This window comes from Bombus pascuorum, chromosome 3 (assembly GCF_905332965.1).
Source record: "Bombus pascuorum chromosome 3, iyBomPasc1.1, whole genome shotgun sequence".
NCBI classification, from domain to species: Eukaryota; Metazoa; Arthropoda; class Insecta; order Hymenoptera; family Apidae; genus Bombus; species Bombus pascuorum.
In genome coordinates this window covers 8015934-8032392 of record NC_083490.1, presented here as the reverse complement: position 1 = coordinate 8032392, position 16459 = coordinate 8015934, and the positions used below count along the sequence as shown (strand labels likewise).

Sequence of the window (16459 nt, the reverse complement as noted above, 5' to 3'; positions counted from 1 at the left end):
TAATATCTACGGATTGCTTCCTTACTTCTTTGAAAAGAATATCTTGCTTGACGTAAATGGAGTGCAGGTTCTTGCGTTTTGTAAAAGCACTCTTTTTTGTTGGAATATGAATAATGTATCGCGAAGAAAACCTCTATGCACTATATACCGAAGCGCGAAGAAAAATTTCTGTTTTACATTGAACTTTACTTTCTATTTTTACATTGAAAGCAGAAAGCACGCGCTAGGATAAAGGTATTTCTTTCCTGTTCCTACGGCTTCTGAATGACATTCTCTTTCACAGTATAAATATAATGCAGCCTCCTGTTCCCTGCAGTCTGTTGTTGTTGAAGAGGTAAATGATATGTACGAAGAAAAGTCTCTACATTTATTTTTGCATTATCGTATTCTTATCTCCTTCCAGAATTTAAGAAATAATATTTTTCTTGAAAATACAAGTGTTCCAATATAATACTCGTATCATATTCGTCTATTGGGACGTGGTAACGCGCACACAGTGGTGTGTTACGATGGATACTTATAGAAATTTTTTATGAACATATTACGTGTGTTAGACTGGTACAAAACATTTAGAAATTTCGTTAACACGATAATACAATGCAATCGTTACGATCGTATTCACGATGTTCGAAACAAACTTGATAATTTACGTAGAAATCACAAGACATTGAAAATACATAGATTTTGCAAAATTGATATAAATTGTCGCTTCCGAAATAATATATTAGATTGTCCGAGAAATGTATTTCTTTCGCAAACGTGTCTTTTACAACAGTGCACTTTCATACAAACGTGAAACCAAGTCTGTGAAATGTCACGGTGTTTATCTCAACAGAACAAAATGGATCGTACGTAATTCGGCAAAATAATACAAAACAAAGAACGTTGTGCGTCTATTATTTCCTCATAAAAAGAAAGACATTTTTCGGACAACTTAATATTTAAACGAAAATTAATTTCATAATATATTCTAATAAATAATATATTTAAACAAAATAAAATACCAAACATATTTACGCAATATGAGTTACTAATTCTAATATTAAGAAATACGTTTCTTTGTAAAATTTCCTGATTTCCGGGGTTTCAAAAAATAATCCGTTTGCGAGAATACAAGTGTCCTCTCCGAACAAGAACCCTCTGTTTTAACCAGAAAAGACCCACGATCCTTTGTCCGGGGTAATCGATTCCTAACGAAAAAACCGTGTACGACACCCTGTAAGCGAAAGCTGTTCCTTCGTTTCTAGGATTCCGAAGGTGACACTCCCCTTCACGATGCGATCTCTAAGAAACGAGATGACATGTTGGCTCTGTTGTTGGACCATGCCGCAGACATCACCCTCACGAACAACAATGGCTTCAACGCTCTGCACCACGCTGCTCTTCGTGGAAACCCAAGGTAAGTAGCTCGCGTTTTCGATGCTTACGCTTTTGTCCGTGATACTGTGCGCCATGTTGAATGTCCCTGTCGGCGGTAGAATTTAACCGTCCGAACCGACCGCTACCGAGAATAGAACGATAAAGGACTTTGCTCTAAACAGCCTGACAATTAAGAATAGCCGGCTGTATTTCTATAGCTGATGGGTCGAGACAGTCTCACTCTTTCTCTTCGCCATATTTTTTCGATTTTTACACAATAGGTGTTGGTATCACTGTTGGGGATGTTGAGCTGTATTTTCTTGTTATAAGGTGCATTTTCTTCCTAACAAATTTTTTTTCTTTTTTTTATTTTATTTTGGTTATTTTACAATTTGTCCTTATGGACATTTGGTAAAGTGTTATATCTTGTTGGTGAAGAAAAAAAAAAAAAAAAAAAAATAAAAAATAAATATAGCATGTGGGCGGCTACCCCCAGCGGGGTGACAGCTTCGTTTTTTTTTTAAGTTATATCTTTTATGAGGTCCATTGGGTGTTTCCTTTTTAGTCTTCTTGCGATGTTTGTTGTGTTGCACGTTTCAGCTGCCAGATGGTTCGGGTGTGTTTCTATTCTTACTCTGTATCTTGTTGCGAATCTGGTAACAAATGATTCGAGTGTATGGATAGACACGCGACGAAGAGATTTGGAAGTTTTGAAGTTACGTTAGGAACGGAAGGAGAATTCATCAATTTCGTTTATGAATTTATGCGTTTATGGGGGATATGAAGGTCCAGGAATCCGCATAATACACGTAACAAAGATATATAAAATGTTTAAAGTATCATCGAACTTGTGACTGAATGTTTATTGGCAATTGTTCATTTACACATGATATCTAAATACATATGCATGTTATTTTGGGAAACTGATCGACATCGATTTGTGACAGCAAAACAACACTTGTAGTTGTGAGCGTAGTCTTGCTAGCGAACGAATCTTCGTGTGATATAGACGTTGGAATGTTTGAACGTTTCTCGTTCGAATGATTTTTGATTGGATGTTTGAGCGAATCCGGATTAAAGATCGAATGGAGTCTGCCTCGAATGTCGATTCGATGTGACGTTGTCATTCGCATAAATCCAAATTGTAAGGTATACAGCGACGTTAAATCGATATGTCAATGAGTATCTATGAATCTTCAACGAAGATTCAAGTAAATCCCGAGAAGGATTTTAAGGCGCCGTATCCAATCGCTCTTCGGCTTTGTTCTCTTGTTCGACAAATCATGAAAGAACGTCGAACCACAGGTGCTTCCGAGCTAGTTGTCTCTCGAAGTCTAATCGAGTCGGACATTCTGGCGAGGTACTGAGTTAATTTTACTCCAATTCTCAGCAGTCGCCGCCCTTCTGTTCAATTTCATCTGTTACAATCTCGAGGATCTTCGAGGTTTGCTCGCCTCTGTTACTTCGAGACACTGATGGAGTTCTTAGAATGATAGCTAGTACCTCGGAATAATATCTACCTTCGATCAGGTTCTTGAAATATTATTTCTCCTTAAGAACATACTCCTCTATCGCTGATCAATTCTTTAAACTTTGAATTATATCAGGAAAATAGTATGAAAACGCAAGGTCGTGAAAGGTAGGACTAATCTGGTAATAAACTGTCACAGGATAGAGAAAAATTTGGATGCTTGCACTTACTTTCATCACAGTTGCAAAGATATTTCCGGTACATTGTATTCAGTGTTATAAGCAACGAAGAAAATTTATCACGAAAAATATTAAATATTAAATATATATTAAATATTCCTCTTGAATATTACTTTAATCTCATTTATATTTAAATTTGTAATGAATTCTCATACATCTAACTCAACACTGACAAGGATTACAAAAGTTTATTGCACAGTCATGTACATCCTTGTCTTTTGCTTAATAAACCGGAGTCAAGTTGTGCTATTGTTGAAGAACTCGAAAATGAGACTATCTCTCTTTCTCTTCCTCTCTTTCTCTCGCGAGTACACCCCTTCCCCTGTCACGTTTCATGCCCGTTTCCGGCCATGGAAAATGCAGACACCGGATGCGCATAGTAGTTCTGCAATCGCAATTACGAGGTACCTACTTTCAAGCTCTCGGTGTCAGCGATTCGCGCGTTACCACGCTCTCTGTTGCGATGTTGCTCGTCGAAATAACAGACAAATTTCTGTCGTCGAATGGAAAAAGCAATGGTTCAATGGTGCGAGAACTCGTAGAATGGTAGAAAGGAAACGATTATCGCGATGGCAGCTTTTGTTTCGGCGGACATCCGCGTCCTGGAATTGTCTCGTTATCAACGAGAATTTCGTTCGAAAATCTTTTTCCTTCGCTCCTTTCTACGTATATAAAATTATCGTGCAGTTGCTCGCTTTGTAACTTTTTTCCTACGCCCTTGTTTCAAGTGTCTGATGTTTTTGTTACGCGTTAATTTACAATTTACATAATGAAGGTAGAATTTTAGTCAACTTGGTTGCTGTATTATTTTTATTTATCTCTGCTCTGCACGGAACTTTGTATTTTTGAAATTACTAATGACCATTAAAAATTCTGCAGAAACCATTTTCACTCTCTATAACTGCCCTTTTCGTTGCTCCTGAATAAACGAAATCGACGTTCGTTATAGCTTTAGTACGGTGAAAGAATCAAGAACTAATGACTGTTACAATCGGATTATTGACATAAGCAAAGTTATATAACTTCGAAGTGACAGAGAAGAGATTAGCAGAGGATTAATGTTAGTATTTTAACGTAACGTTCCACTTTATTTACGGTAGATCCATGTTTATGTAGCATAGAACGTACGATACACGGTGAAGTTTCATAATATATCACTACCGTTAAATATTTAACATTATCTATTTTATTTTACTATAGGCGATATTTGTACTACAAACATTACGAATCGTCGTTTACAAAGTCATTGGTAATTCCAACGAATTATAAATTTGGTCCGCATTATGATAAACCAAGGGAAATTCACAGTGATCTAGATAGATAGTAAAATGTCAAGTTTGGATAGTGTAATTTCCAAACGTTCCAGCAAAAAGAACAATTTACGATCTTACGCTACTGTAAATAGAGCAATATTTGCTTTCATACAGAGTTGCCAGGTCGTGAAAAGCGAAAACAATGAACATGCTTGGACAAGTGAGACACGATGGCTCATAGCCGACTAACGCGTATAACGGTTCGTGAATTTCACTGTATTACGTTAATTGAATACATCACGTCGATTCGATTCAATCCCTCGCATCATAGCCGTTCCCATTTGCGCGAAATTACCGAAAATACTGCAGCTACTTTTTCCCTTCGATACTTTAATATTTATATACTTCCAATCGTTTCAAGTATATTTTTACATATCGTGTGCGTCCTCTGCATTTCTGCACCATTAAATTTCCTATAAACGCATTAATATTCTACTTATCATCGCTCGTACGACTCGATAACTCCAAGCTTAAGAAAGAAGGATGTTTGAAATGAATATTTCGCACCAAGCTGTGATCCATTACAGAAAGCTGTAACGTCAAATTACGAGTATATATTCCCATAGAAGCGAAATGTAGGTTGAACGTGGAACACAACTCGACCCAGAAGCGTAAGTGGTTAATCATTTTTCTTCATCAAAGAGCTCGTAAGGCGTTCGATTTCGAACAGTCGATCAAGTTAGTCGGCAGAAAAAAAGAAGACGCTTGCACACCCATAGACGTGGATCCGCGGTGGATCTGCGGTTAGCTGGGGGTAGATTTCAAGGGGATGGTTTTCATGGTGCAAAGCCGGGGATAGAGGGTGTCTGCGAGACCGGGTTTTCGCATCCGCGTCTATCGCCTCCGGATATTACCTACCTTCGTTGCTTTTAAACCGGAGGGCGCTGATTACCGCGGGAAGATGTATGTGCCGCATCACCGACCGGAGGATGTATTTCAAAGGGAACCTATTACCCTGTTTTTCTATCTCGTTCTCACCACTGCTCGCTCTCTTTTTCTCTTTCGTTTTTCCTGTCGACAACGGCTTCCATAGACCAGCCATCAGGTACCTGTATCTGCGTGAAAATCGAGCGTGACATTACGCAGAAACGCATTACCTGGCGCGAAACGAACCTGGAATTAGATTAGCGGATGATTTAAGATATCTGCACCGGGTCGTTCTTTAAGTAATTCCATTTCTCATCCATTCTTCAGCGAGGAGAAATAGTTAACGAACGTGGCGAGCATGGTCATGGTCAATGTTTCCAAGTTTGGTGATTATCGGAACTGAATTCCTGAGTGTACATCTTCCATATTCTCGAAGATAGTATCCCGCTGAGGGTAGCCATGCACATGTTATTTAGCAATTAAGTTAGAAGAATTTACCAAATGTCCAGCTAGACGAATTGTAAAGTACAAATTAAATAATAATAATAATAAAAAATATTCCATATTGATTCATACGAGGTAGTCCTATGTAGAATACGCGTCGAGCTTTGGAAAAATGGTAACATTTTAGAATAATTATTTCATCTCGCAATTCTTGGTTAAAATTCTTGGTACACCGTACAAGGTGCGAGTGTAATGGGTAATACGAACGACTTTTAACGTTAAAAGTAGTCTATTGTACCTTGAGGAAGTTGTGGAAAAGTGAGGAGCTAAACTGAACACCGAACTATCGTTTATTATAAGTTTTGTTTGGTGCGAAATTTTTCAAGTGATAGAAACTTTACTGTTATATTTTTTGGAGCGAGGAAAATGTGGAGAGTAAAACCGAACACTGAGCCATCATTTATTATAAGTTTCGTTTACTGTGAAATTTTTCAAGTGTTAGAAACTGTAGCGCTAAACGATTTTTAAAGTTCTTCCTCTCTTTCTTTTTTCCCAAACGAAAGATCGATTTTCTAATTTAAAACGTTAATCGTGTTTCCGAATATGTAAACGAGAATGTACGTATAGCTTGTTAAATTGTTTGATCGATTTAAGAAAAAAAATTATAAAATTATCATTCGTTCCATTCACTGCAAAAGTGTTGTGAATTATAGGACTTACGTTAACTGTATATAATTTCAATTACTAGTCATTGGATTATCGTTCCAACCTGAAGAATCTAACAATTTTAAAGAAACGAATTAAAGTACCTAGCACATGTAAAACGAAGGAGAGAAGAAAATCGAAAATAGGGAGAAGAAATATCAGAGATCTACTTCTCTTGCGGAGAAGCACACCCCCGAGTAACTATACTTATGAAGCGACTTGATAAATGATCCTAACGCTCAATAGTCAGGCACTAGAATGAATCGATGAAAGTCAGGATGGTGAACGATCAAGATTTCGGTTGGAAGGTTGCTCGCGGTCCGATTCGCCACGGCAAATGGATGAAGTGTGTCTTGAAACTAATTCGCACAGCGAGGTAGTTCGCAAGGGAAGTAAGTGCTCAAAGCTAATGAAGTTTTCTCTAACTCCGTGTACGCCGAGTGCGAGTCGAGAACCGGGTAAACATTCCGCTCGCGTCCTATCAGCACTCGCTCGAGTTGGATATCGTTCTAATCGATTCCACGACTTTACCGGAGATCCATCATCCCGGTTTCCTCTGAATTTTTTTTAGAATAATCGCCTTCGTGAAGTACGATTAATGGGTTATGATTCGATATGCATAGCTTGGGTAATATTTTATATGTCCGTTTATCATATATTTTTATATCTCCGTTCTTTGATCGGTTATCATCAGGAGACCTTGGAAGTAGCTTTATGTCGTGAAATGATGGAACAGTACAAAGTAAGAAAAATGATTCTTTCGAAACTAATGATGTAACGGTGTAGTCGAGGAAACGATTAGTCGCTCAAGGTCTTAGTGTGAGATAGACAAAGAAAGTATGGTAAAAGCCTTTCTAGAATTGGTGGACGAAGTGCACAGTGCTTAGCAAGCAACAAATTATTCCAGTCTATTTACTACGTTATTTTAATTTCATTAATACTGGTCTGAATACGTTAGACGTTATTAATTTCCTTCAAATGTTTAAGAGGATGACGAACACACATAAATAATCTCAAAATCAAATGAAAAGATAGTTTTGATAATTTTCATTGCTTCTATAAAAGACGAGAAACCTGACTTTTACCTCCATTTACCGTATCTACAACAAGCTTATCTATATCTAAAAACACCTTTAAATTTCTTCTCAATCTCCAACTTGTTCGCTCGCTATCGATCCTTAATCGACGCAAGACGTCGCCAGGCGTAAGCCCAAGCTTAAACCTAAAATCAGCTGGAACGTGGAAAATAGTGGTCGTCTTCGCGCTCGTTACACCCGCTGCGTTGACGCTAAATAAAGGTGAATTTCGACGATATTCTAAGCTGCAGAGCCAGGTCAGGATTCTCGACGACCTCGTGGCGTACTCGTCTCCTTTCCCAGTTCTCCTCCTCCTTCTTGTTCCCGGTCAGGGACGAAATCAGTCTCTCTCTCTCTCTCTCTCTCTCTCTCTCTCTCGTAGCTGATTCTCTTTCTCCAGTGTTGGCGCTTCCTCTCGGCCTTGCCGTGTCTCTTTTCCTTGGCCTGTGAAGGAGCTGCCAGCCAGCCAGCCAGCCAGCTCCTCTCGAGTCCTGTGTTGCAGAGAGAGCTCTGAAGCCGAACGAACGGACGTCCGGAGACGTAATTTCCTGCCCTCCCGGTGCAGCTCCCTTCCGCTTGCTTCTCTTTCTCCAGTCCGCTTTGTAAGCCACGTTCTCCGGGGGGTTGCCGGCGAAACTTCCCTCGTTTTCCGTGCTTCTGCCTTCGGCCCCTCTGTATGCACCCTCGAATTAAGGTCGAACGATGACCGTCCTACGTCAAAACGCGCCCGATGCAGCCACGGCTTTGCGAAGATTAGGATTTGCTCTGCAGAAACTGCGCAAAGTTTGCCCTGTGTGTCGTGAAAGTAGCGGGATATGAAGCTTTGTTATTGGCTAGAAATGGAATCGCCCGAGGTTAGCTGAAACAGCTGTCTCTAAGCGTGATTAAATTTGCAAATTGAATCCCGTCTCTGGTATAATCGGTTGGCCAAGGGTTTGTGTCGTGTCGTGCATTTGATATCGGACGCTGTTTTTTTTAAAGGGAATCGAGTGGAATTTCATTTTCGTCGATGGAAGAATTACATTTCTCGGATGAGTTTGTAGCTTCGTTAGCGGGAGTGACGCAGCTAGAAAATATTAGTTGTATCGGAAAATATGATGCAACAACATTGTTGTTTGTTAATAGAATCAGCGGAAAGGATGGCGTTTGTATAACAGGATCAAGTGTCGTTTTTATTATTTTCAGTTAGTTATAAGGAGCTTAAAGAATCGCTCGTGTTTCGACGCATATTTTTTAATGATGTTATTGCAGCAACGGAATAATACGTGAAATTGTGTATTTCGCATTGTGTTCTAAGTGCTTCTATCTTATTTATTATTATTATTATCTACTGCTAAAGGTAGAAAAAGATGACGTTATCGTAAAATAGCGGTGTAAATGAGATTTCATTGAATTTTAATTCCCCATCGATCTTAATTTAAAACTTAATTAAGAAGTTGAAATTAAAAGTAATACATTATAGTATGATTTAAAGTGAATGTTTTAAATATTATAGTTTGAAATTGCCGAGATAAGATCGGCAACGAAACGAACTTAAAATGTAAATATTTAAAATCTTTAAAATAAAACCTTTAAGAATCTTCAAAGTGTATGCATCCAGTTGCTCTCTATTTTTTCCTTTATTTTTATTTTTTTTTTTAATTCTGTTTACACCTGGAGTTTTGACCCCGAGGGTGGCGATACTTCGCAGCGTGTGCCAAGCTGGAATAAAGGCTGGGGGCGTTTTAATCTTGCCAAATGAAGTTTTGCTTAAGAACAATGGACGTGATCCTAGCTTGTTATACCTATGCAGTTCTGTGCAATTTGTACGCGACGCTGCCATGACTGTAGCGTGCGTTGTATGTATATGATAACATTATCATCGTAATTAACATTGTTCCTCTATTAGTAATTTAGTTAAGATGATAACAGCTGGCGGCTGAATTGATATCTTCGGCTGCTATCTACAACGCCCGGTATTAATTATTAAAAACAAATACAAGAAACGTGATGGCAGATGATTGAGGATAGTTGGTTCGATAAATTGAAACAACGTTTCCGAAGGTGGCTCTGAATATGGGGAAAAATATGTTACTGTAGAATTATTGTAGAATTATACGAGCGTTTTATCGTTCATAATGTGGTTTTATTTGCTACATTATCAACAGCGATTCACGGAAAGTGGTCAGATGTATTTAAACACCGCTGAAGAAAGAAAATTAATACACGTGAATTTAAATACACGTTCTCGATCAACGTTACATGCGCATTGTTGTGAGATAAGTTGACATAATGTTAATTCAAATTAACGAGAGTTTCGTTTCGCTTAAGATTCTCAAACTACGTATTAACTTGTCTTCTTAATCAGATCCTAAGCCTCATACCTTATGTTGCGTTCCGTTCTAATTGCCAAGGTTCTCCTTAACAAATGTTTCGTGCATTATAAAGCTAAGGTACGTGCAGATAATCTAAGCACGAGCAAGTTTCACGTAACGTACCACTGTGCAATTATTTTTATAAACTTCACAATGCACCGTGATATTTTATATCGGCGAGTTGTGCAGGCAAACGACAGAAGTTGTACAACCTAAAAATTTGCATAAATGATATCTGATACGATAGTACACATTCGCACGGAACAAGCAGTCGATTGTAATGTTTTAGTATTTCACCGTAAAGTATGGATATGGGGAAACGGGGTTAATAACGCTTTGTAGTCAGAGCAGTACGAAACGATCAGCTGGCTATGCCCGTGCATAGCCATTACGTGTAAAGGCCACTAAAATTACCCGGCTATGCGTTCTCTTTGTTACGCCATGCTCCCGATAGCTCGTTACTCAGCCATGATGGTGCAATTATTATGCCTACATACGGAGATATAAACACGAATCGCATTGTAAATTCCATCTCTGCGGTGGCTCGACTAAGCCCGCCGTTGAATATTATATCGGCATCTGGATATATTGATAGTTGAACGATAGTTGTAACCCTGCGAATTAGTCACCCTTTGCGGGATCAATAAATGACCGATTATGCCAATTTTCTACATTACCTTAATTAAGGCTTTAAGTGTTACAAACTTTACAAGAATTATCGTGTCGATAGTCGATAGCGGTGTATCATTGGTTATCTGTTTGATGGAACGAGCAAAATTTGTGTCAGAGACAAGTGGAGCGAACATGATTCCCTCGTACACCCGCATAACTTTTATTTCGATTTCCGATTCACTGGTACACGTTTGGAAGTTACCACGTGAAATTAATTACTTGGTTTTCGATTCGCTATGATCGAAGATGAGCATTTCGTTCTTGTATATTTCAAATATAAAATTATTTGCGGGAAATGTCGAAGAGAATGAATTTTTAAGATTACGTATATGTGTGTATATCAATAACGAATTCGTATCGAATAAATATTAATATCGCAAGTATTATATTTTATAAATAAAATGCAATACGTTTGGACAATGTTTAGATCGTTTAATCGTAGACGTCAAATTTAATATTTAATATTTGAGATACTACAGTCCGTTAATTATGGAATCCGTTTTCGTTTTGCTTAGTGTTATCGAAATTACGAGTTTGCCGTATCGTGTTCAATTTATTTACTGACTATTACGAAAGCTCGTGACTGTTTCACTGCAATCATATAATCCTTTCTATGTTCGACATTCACATGTTGTATAATACAATTTTGAAAATTCAGTTGCAGTACACCAAGTTAATGTCGCGTTCATAAACTACGTACAGGATTATTATTTTTCAGCATTAATTTTACTTTACTCCTCTAATTTAACGATAACAGTGTTATAATAATAACAATGTTAGACAAACTGGAACCCAATTTATTCTGGAAGTGGTATCACGTCATAATATAATAATAACGTAGCAATAATAACGTCCTAGAATAATTTCGGCTGGTGGTTGAAAGCGCGAACCAATTTCTGCGAAACTGAAATCTGCCTTATTGCACGTAAATGTTCAACGCGGACTATTGTATTTGTATACAACAACAAACTATGTATTTTTAACTCTCTATGACGCTATGTGATTTTTTGAAACGACATTCGTGTATCTATATTTTCAGAATTTTATTTTACTTATTCATCGCTCTCTCAGTACAATTTTTATTATTATATTGCTGTATCGGTTCCGAATTGTATACCTATAACGATCGGTTTCTATTTTTCAAACGAAAACGAGAAAATACATCGATCATAATTCTATCTCTTGTAGGCAAAAACTAAACCTTTTTTTTTTTCGAAAGGAACATAGGAACGTTGCAAATTTACAAAGGATTCGCATATTTAAACATCAGAAATTCATCGTAAAAATTCCAGACGGAATCGATATATTCTTTGCTGCAACGACGATCTTTCATTTCTCTTGCTACGCCCATTTATCTCTATTACTCTCTTTATTATATTATTACGATACTTTCATCAAAAATATTTGCTCGCGTATACATATATATTTGCTATTCTGCGAGATATAACTTACCGCGACCAAAGGAAATTGTTCCTTCCAGCGTGAAGGGACATCGATTTATGTGCAGCTAAATTCGATTAACCCCCGCTTTAGAGCACTTTGAGGTGATTTAAGGCACGATGGCACTCACGAAGCCACGACAGCGTGGAAGACGACGGTGGACGTGTGCGGCTTCTCGCAGAATATACGAGTGGCGAGAAGTCGTGTTACGAAAACTAATTCGAAGTTACAGCAAACTTGATATCACGCGGCGTACGATATACGCTTTGCCTCTCTACTGCTGCTTTGTTGCTTGTAGTAACGTGTTGCTTGATTATTCGAAGACGAGCATTATCGAAACCTATCTCCTCGAATAACGCAGATTCCATGGAGAAATTAGTTTAATTTTTCTTTCCTTAATCGATAATTCGATATCAGAGATCGTCAGCAACGCTTCCTTTACATCTAAATCGTTAACTAAAAATTCGACGTGAGTAGAAATTATTAAGTTTTACTTCTGAATTTAATAGATTGTCCATGCTGTCTGGTAGATTTATTATTTTTCTCGCAGCGTCGTAGTTTTTGCATTTCGCTTATCTTAAACGCGTACAGCCGCAAATATCGAATCTCTTATTTGAGTAAAATAATTGTACAATGAAACGTTAAATGCACGCGTTCCTATTTACACTACTTTCCTATAGCATCCCAAGTAATATACATCCTATATAATAAATATCTGCGCAGATATTCAGTTGTATCAAATGTGTAAATACGTTAAATATTAAGGAAGAGAAAATGTGAGCTTACTTTCAAACAGTTACTATCGATTTCGAAAAGGTATTTCACTTCTGCGATCTCAAGTTTCGAGTCCATTTAAATGTGCAACAAATTCGAATTCGCTTCTCTTCAAGATTCAATGGAGCAAGTTGAGCCCCAAACGAAGTACAATATAGGCCGCGTAACAAACAAATTATATCTTTTTCTTCTTTCGATTAAACTTGAAAATAAGTATTAAAGAAGAACGTGACATATTTTAAAGAAGATTACCTTTTCAGAGCGGCGTTATTTCCACTGTATAATTTCCTAATAAAAGAGAATCATAAACGGTGCGCAGCAATTTCAGCGCGTTCCCGGCTTAGCCGGCGGATTTAATCGTTTCATCTAAATTATAATTAATGCTTCTAATCTCGGGGCCAAAGGTGTCTAGCGGGCAAGGCAGCGAGGACGGATTTCAACCGTAACGTCGTGCCGCTGCCGCTTTGCCGCGGACAATTTTGCGTTTTCGCGGACGACAAGTCGCGGGCTTCTAACGCGAATTCGAAGCCACTTTGCTGTCTCTCGCGCGGCTTAATTATGTTAGCCGCAGCGCGAAACGTAGTCGCAGCGCGAATCCGCTTTGATCTCTAGCCGTGTAGCCGCGCTCTGATTGTGACAGGCCCGAACAGAAGCGGACAGAAGATCCGCCAGACGCGAATACCCCGTTTGTTTTGTTGTGTTAGGACCACGGTCACGTGTGTACACGCGGAAACCAGGCAATTCCGAGAGTTTCCACCCGACGTGATTAAAATTTCGTTAGAAGGTGTTCGCGTGTCAGCGACTGATTCGACTGGCTTCTCTCTGTGCGCCTTCGTAACGTTCGCAGTTCCGCGTTTGTGCTTGTTTGATGGAACGGTCGCGAGGGAAATGGTCTTCGTTCCACGACGAACCGACAGGAATTCTTCTTGCGGCTAGCTCGTCGCAACGGTAAATTTATGAAACGATTCAACACCAACTAGGAGCTTCAGAGCGTATAGAGTTGAAGGGCAATCTCGAAGGCAAGTCTCCTGGAGGATTTGAACCACAGACAACGGTATTGTAACTGAGTTTGTTGCTGTATCGTTTGACGCGTTTCAGAGTGTTCTCGATTTTTACATGACAATTTAATTCAATTGGTTTCTGATAGATATTTCCGCACGACGACGACAGGGGAAGATGAATAAATCGGTTCTTCAAATTCAACAACGAGTTCAGAAGGAACGAGGGATTTTCCATTTCAACGTTTCGTTTCAACATCGAATTTGTATTTTTTCTATCGTCCCGAACGTTTCAAAAATATCGATCGTCGGGATATCAAAAATGTCCCTGTTTCATTTTGTTTCCTCACAAAATCTTGTAAACTTATCCACTTTCAAATCTCCTACTTTTCCGATTAAATACATCGTTCTCGTTTTCAACGATCGAACGAGATAGCAAAATCAGACAAATTTACGGACTTGTCGCAAGTATCGATACTTGGCATATCTGAAAATACCAGAATTTGAGAGTCTTACAAATTTTGTCAACGCTCTGCTCGTGTGTCTCGTTGTCTGATAGCGGCGTTTCTCCTCGTTGCAAGCGAGCGTCGCTGGAATTCCTCGCACGACGCGGACTTACGAGTTTTACCGATTGGTATTCTTCGGCGTGGCTCCGCGAACGCAAGAGCAGCTCAAGGAAAAAGAAGAATCCGAATCAGACGAAGGAAGGAGGGCGAACGTTAGTGACGAGGGTGAGTTTGAGAGGAAGAGGACTCGAAGAGCGAGAGAAAAGAAAGAGAGAGAGAGAGAAAAGGAAACGGGACGAGGAGGAATTCGCAGATAAGCGCGAACATTTCGTTCCGGACACGAGAACGTTCCGATCGACGGCCGTAAACTTCGGAATAGTTGTCGGAATAATTAGCCTGACTCTTTCACCGGAAGCTGGAGGGTCGCGAGTAGACGGTTGTCGGGGTATGCTGTCGGAAAACTGGGCGATGATGGGGTTACGGGGTGTGTAGGGGCGATTGAGAGGATCGGTGGAAGGCACGGGGGTAAGCATTGGAATAGCTCGTCGGGCGCGAGCCATTTAATTTCGTTCGCCGAAGATCTAATTACTTTCAATAGTTTGTTAATTTCATTTGACTACTTTGCTGCCATTAAATAATTATTACGGCACGGCGGCGGTGAGCGCGCGGGGGTGGCAAACGGCGACAACGGGGAATTGAAATGGAATGGCGGGCAGGAATACGGAAGGTGGTACGTTTGGCGAGTCGTTTTCGCACGCTCTGTCGATCGGTCGATAGCAAAAAAGGATATGCGAGGGGATATGCAATATACATACATACATTCGCCGAGGTTTAATCGGACCGTGCTGTTTGAAATCGAATGGATTTCATGGCCCTAGAAACGATTCTATCGTCGTGTAATGGGTTGCGCGCTAGCCTTTTGTTTCGACATGTTTGCCTCGATGTGGCACGATGTTCTTTGTTCTTAAATTTTTTCAGGTTCCGGGGGTTTGTTTCGATCGTTGGCGTCTTTTCTGGTACTTTGCTACTTGCCAATTTGATGATCGCCATATCGATCTCTCCCTCTTTTTGGAGCATAAGAATATAAGAATTCTGGAAGTTGCTCGAAAACGAGGATTGCTTATCGCTATCTAGAGTAACTGGAATTTTAGAAAATCGTAGTAGATGAACGTTCGACAAAGATTATGTTTTCGCAAGTACGTGTATTTTTGTCTCCTTTGACCATATCGTAAATTTCGGTCTGCAATTTTGGAGCAGCCTGTAGCAAAGATTTTACCGGTGTGCGCGAGCACGTGCATGCAGAAGACAGAGACACCGCGTGAAGCCGCGCCATTATATCTATATCGAGTTATAATAGCCCTCGTGTTAAATCGCATGAGAGCCAAATCGCTTGGAACTAACGTCGAGTATCCCGTTCTTCTCTTTCTCTCTTCCTCCCTATCCTCTCGTTACCCTGTCTAACACACACGTTCTTCCGTGTACAGGGTGTCGTAGTAACTCAGTTACAAAATGATATCTCCGTTACTTTTAAGTTTCATAGATATTTCAATTTTAACTTCAGTAAAATATGAAAGAGACAAGAGCGATATATAAACCGTTCTAAACGCAACCCGTCTTTCGTACGTAAAGTTTCGCAAGACCAATGTTAAACTGTATCTCTTAAATCAAGCATTTCCATATACCTCGATACTTTTGTATAGAGAGCAAAACAACGAATCGATGGTACATAAAAAAAGTACAAGGTTCCGTTTAAAACAATTAAGGAAACATCTAACTCTCGAAAAATATAGCTGCGGAGAAAGAAATACGTTTCGCAGCATAATGTGACCCTTCGAATCGAACAGTTTTTATTCCTCCGGCATTTTCTCGAATCATTAAATGTAACGGAAATATCGCTTCGTAACAGAGTTACTGAGACACCCTGTATGCACATATTCTTCCTCTCACGTACATGCATACATAGACAAAGAGAGAGAGACAGAGAGAGACAGAGAGAGAGAGAAGGAACGATTCGCTTTAGGAAAACTACATCGCTACCCTTAGGACATAACGGCGCACTTTCGTTAGGAATTATGCATTCAACCGGCGTCACCAACTTTTTTCGTCCTGTTCTCTCCGTCCTCTCGTTCCTTTTTGTCCCCTTTTGTACCATTAATTGGGAACGCTTGGGAGACGACTGTCTGATCTTCCTGATTCGATGTAGGAGAAACCGAGCGTGGGAGGCGCTCTTTTTTTCGGAAG

General features: G+C 39.4%; 1 protein-coding gene across 2 annotated transcripts in view; it reads left to right on the top strand.

Annotated features, from left to right (window-relative positions):
• LOC132905453 (E3 ubiquitin-protein ligase MIB1) overlaps positions 1-16459 on the top strand; it is a 350215-nt gene that overhangs the window by 80993 nt on the left and 252763 nt on the right. For both annotated transcript variants that reach the window (XM_060956753.1, XM_060956752.1), the window contains exon 9: positions 1248-1399. In XM_060956753.1, coding sequence (XP_060812736.1) covers positions 1248-1399 — 152 coding nt within the window. The remainder of the gene's footprint in view (positions 1-1247; positions 1400-16459) is intronic.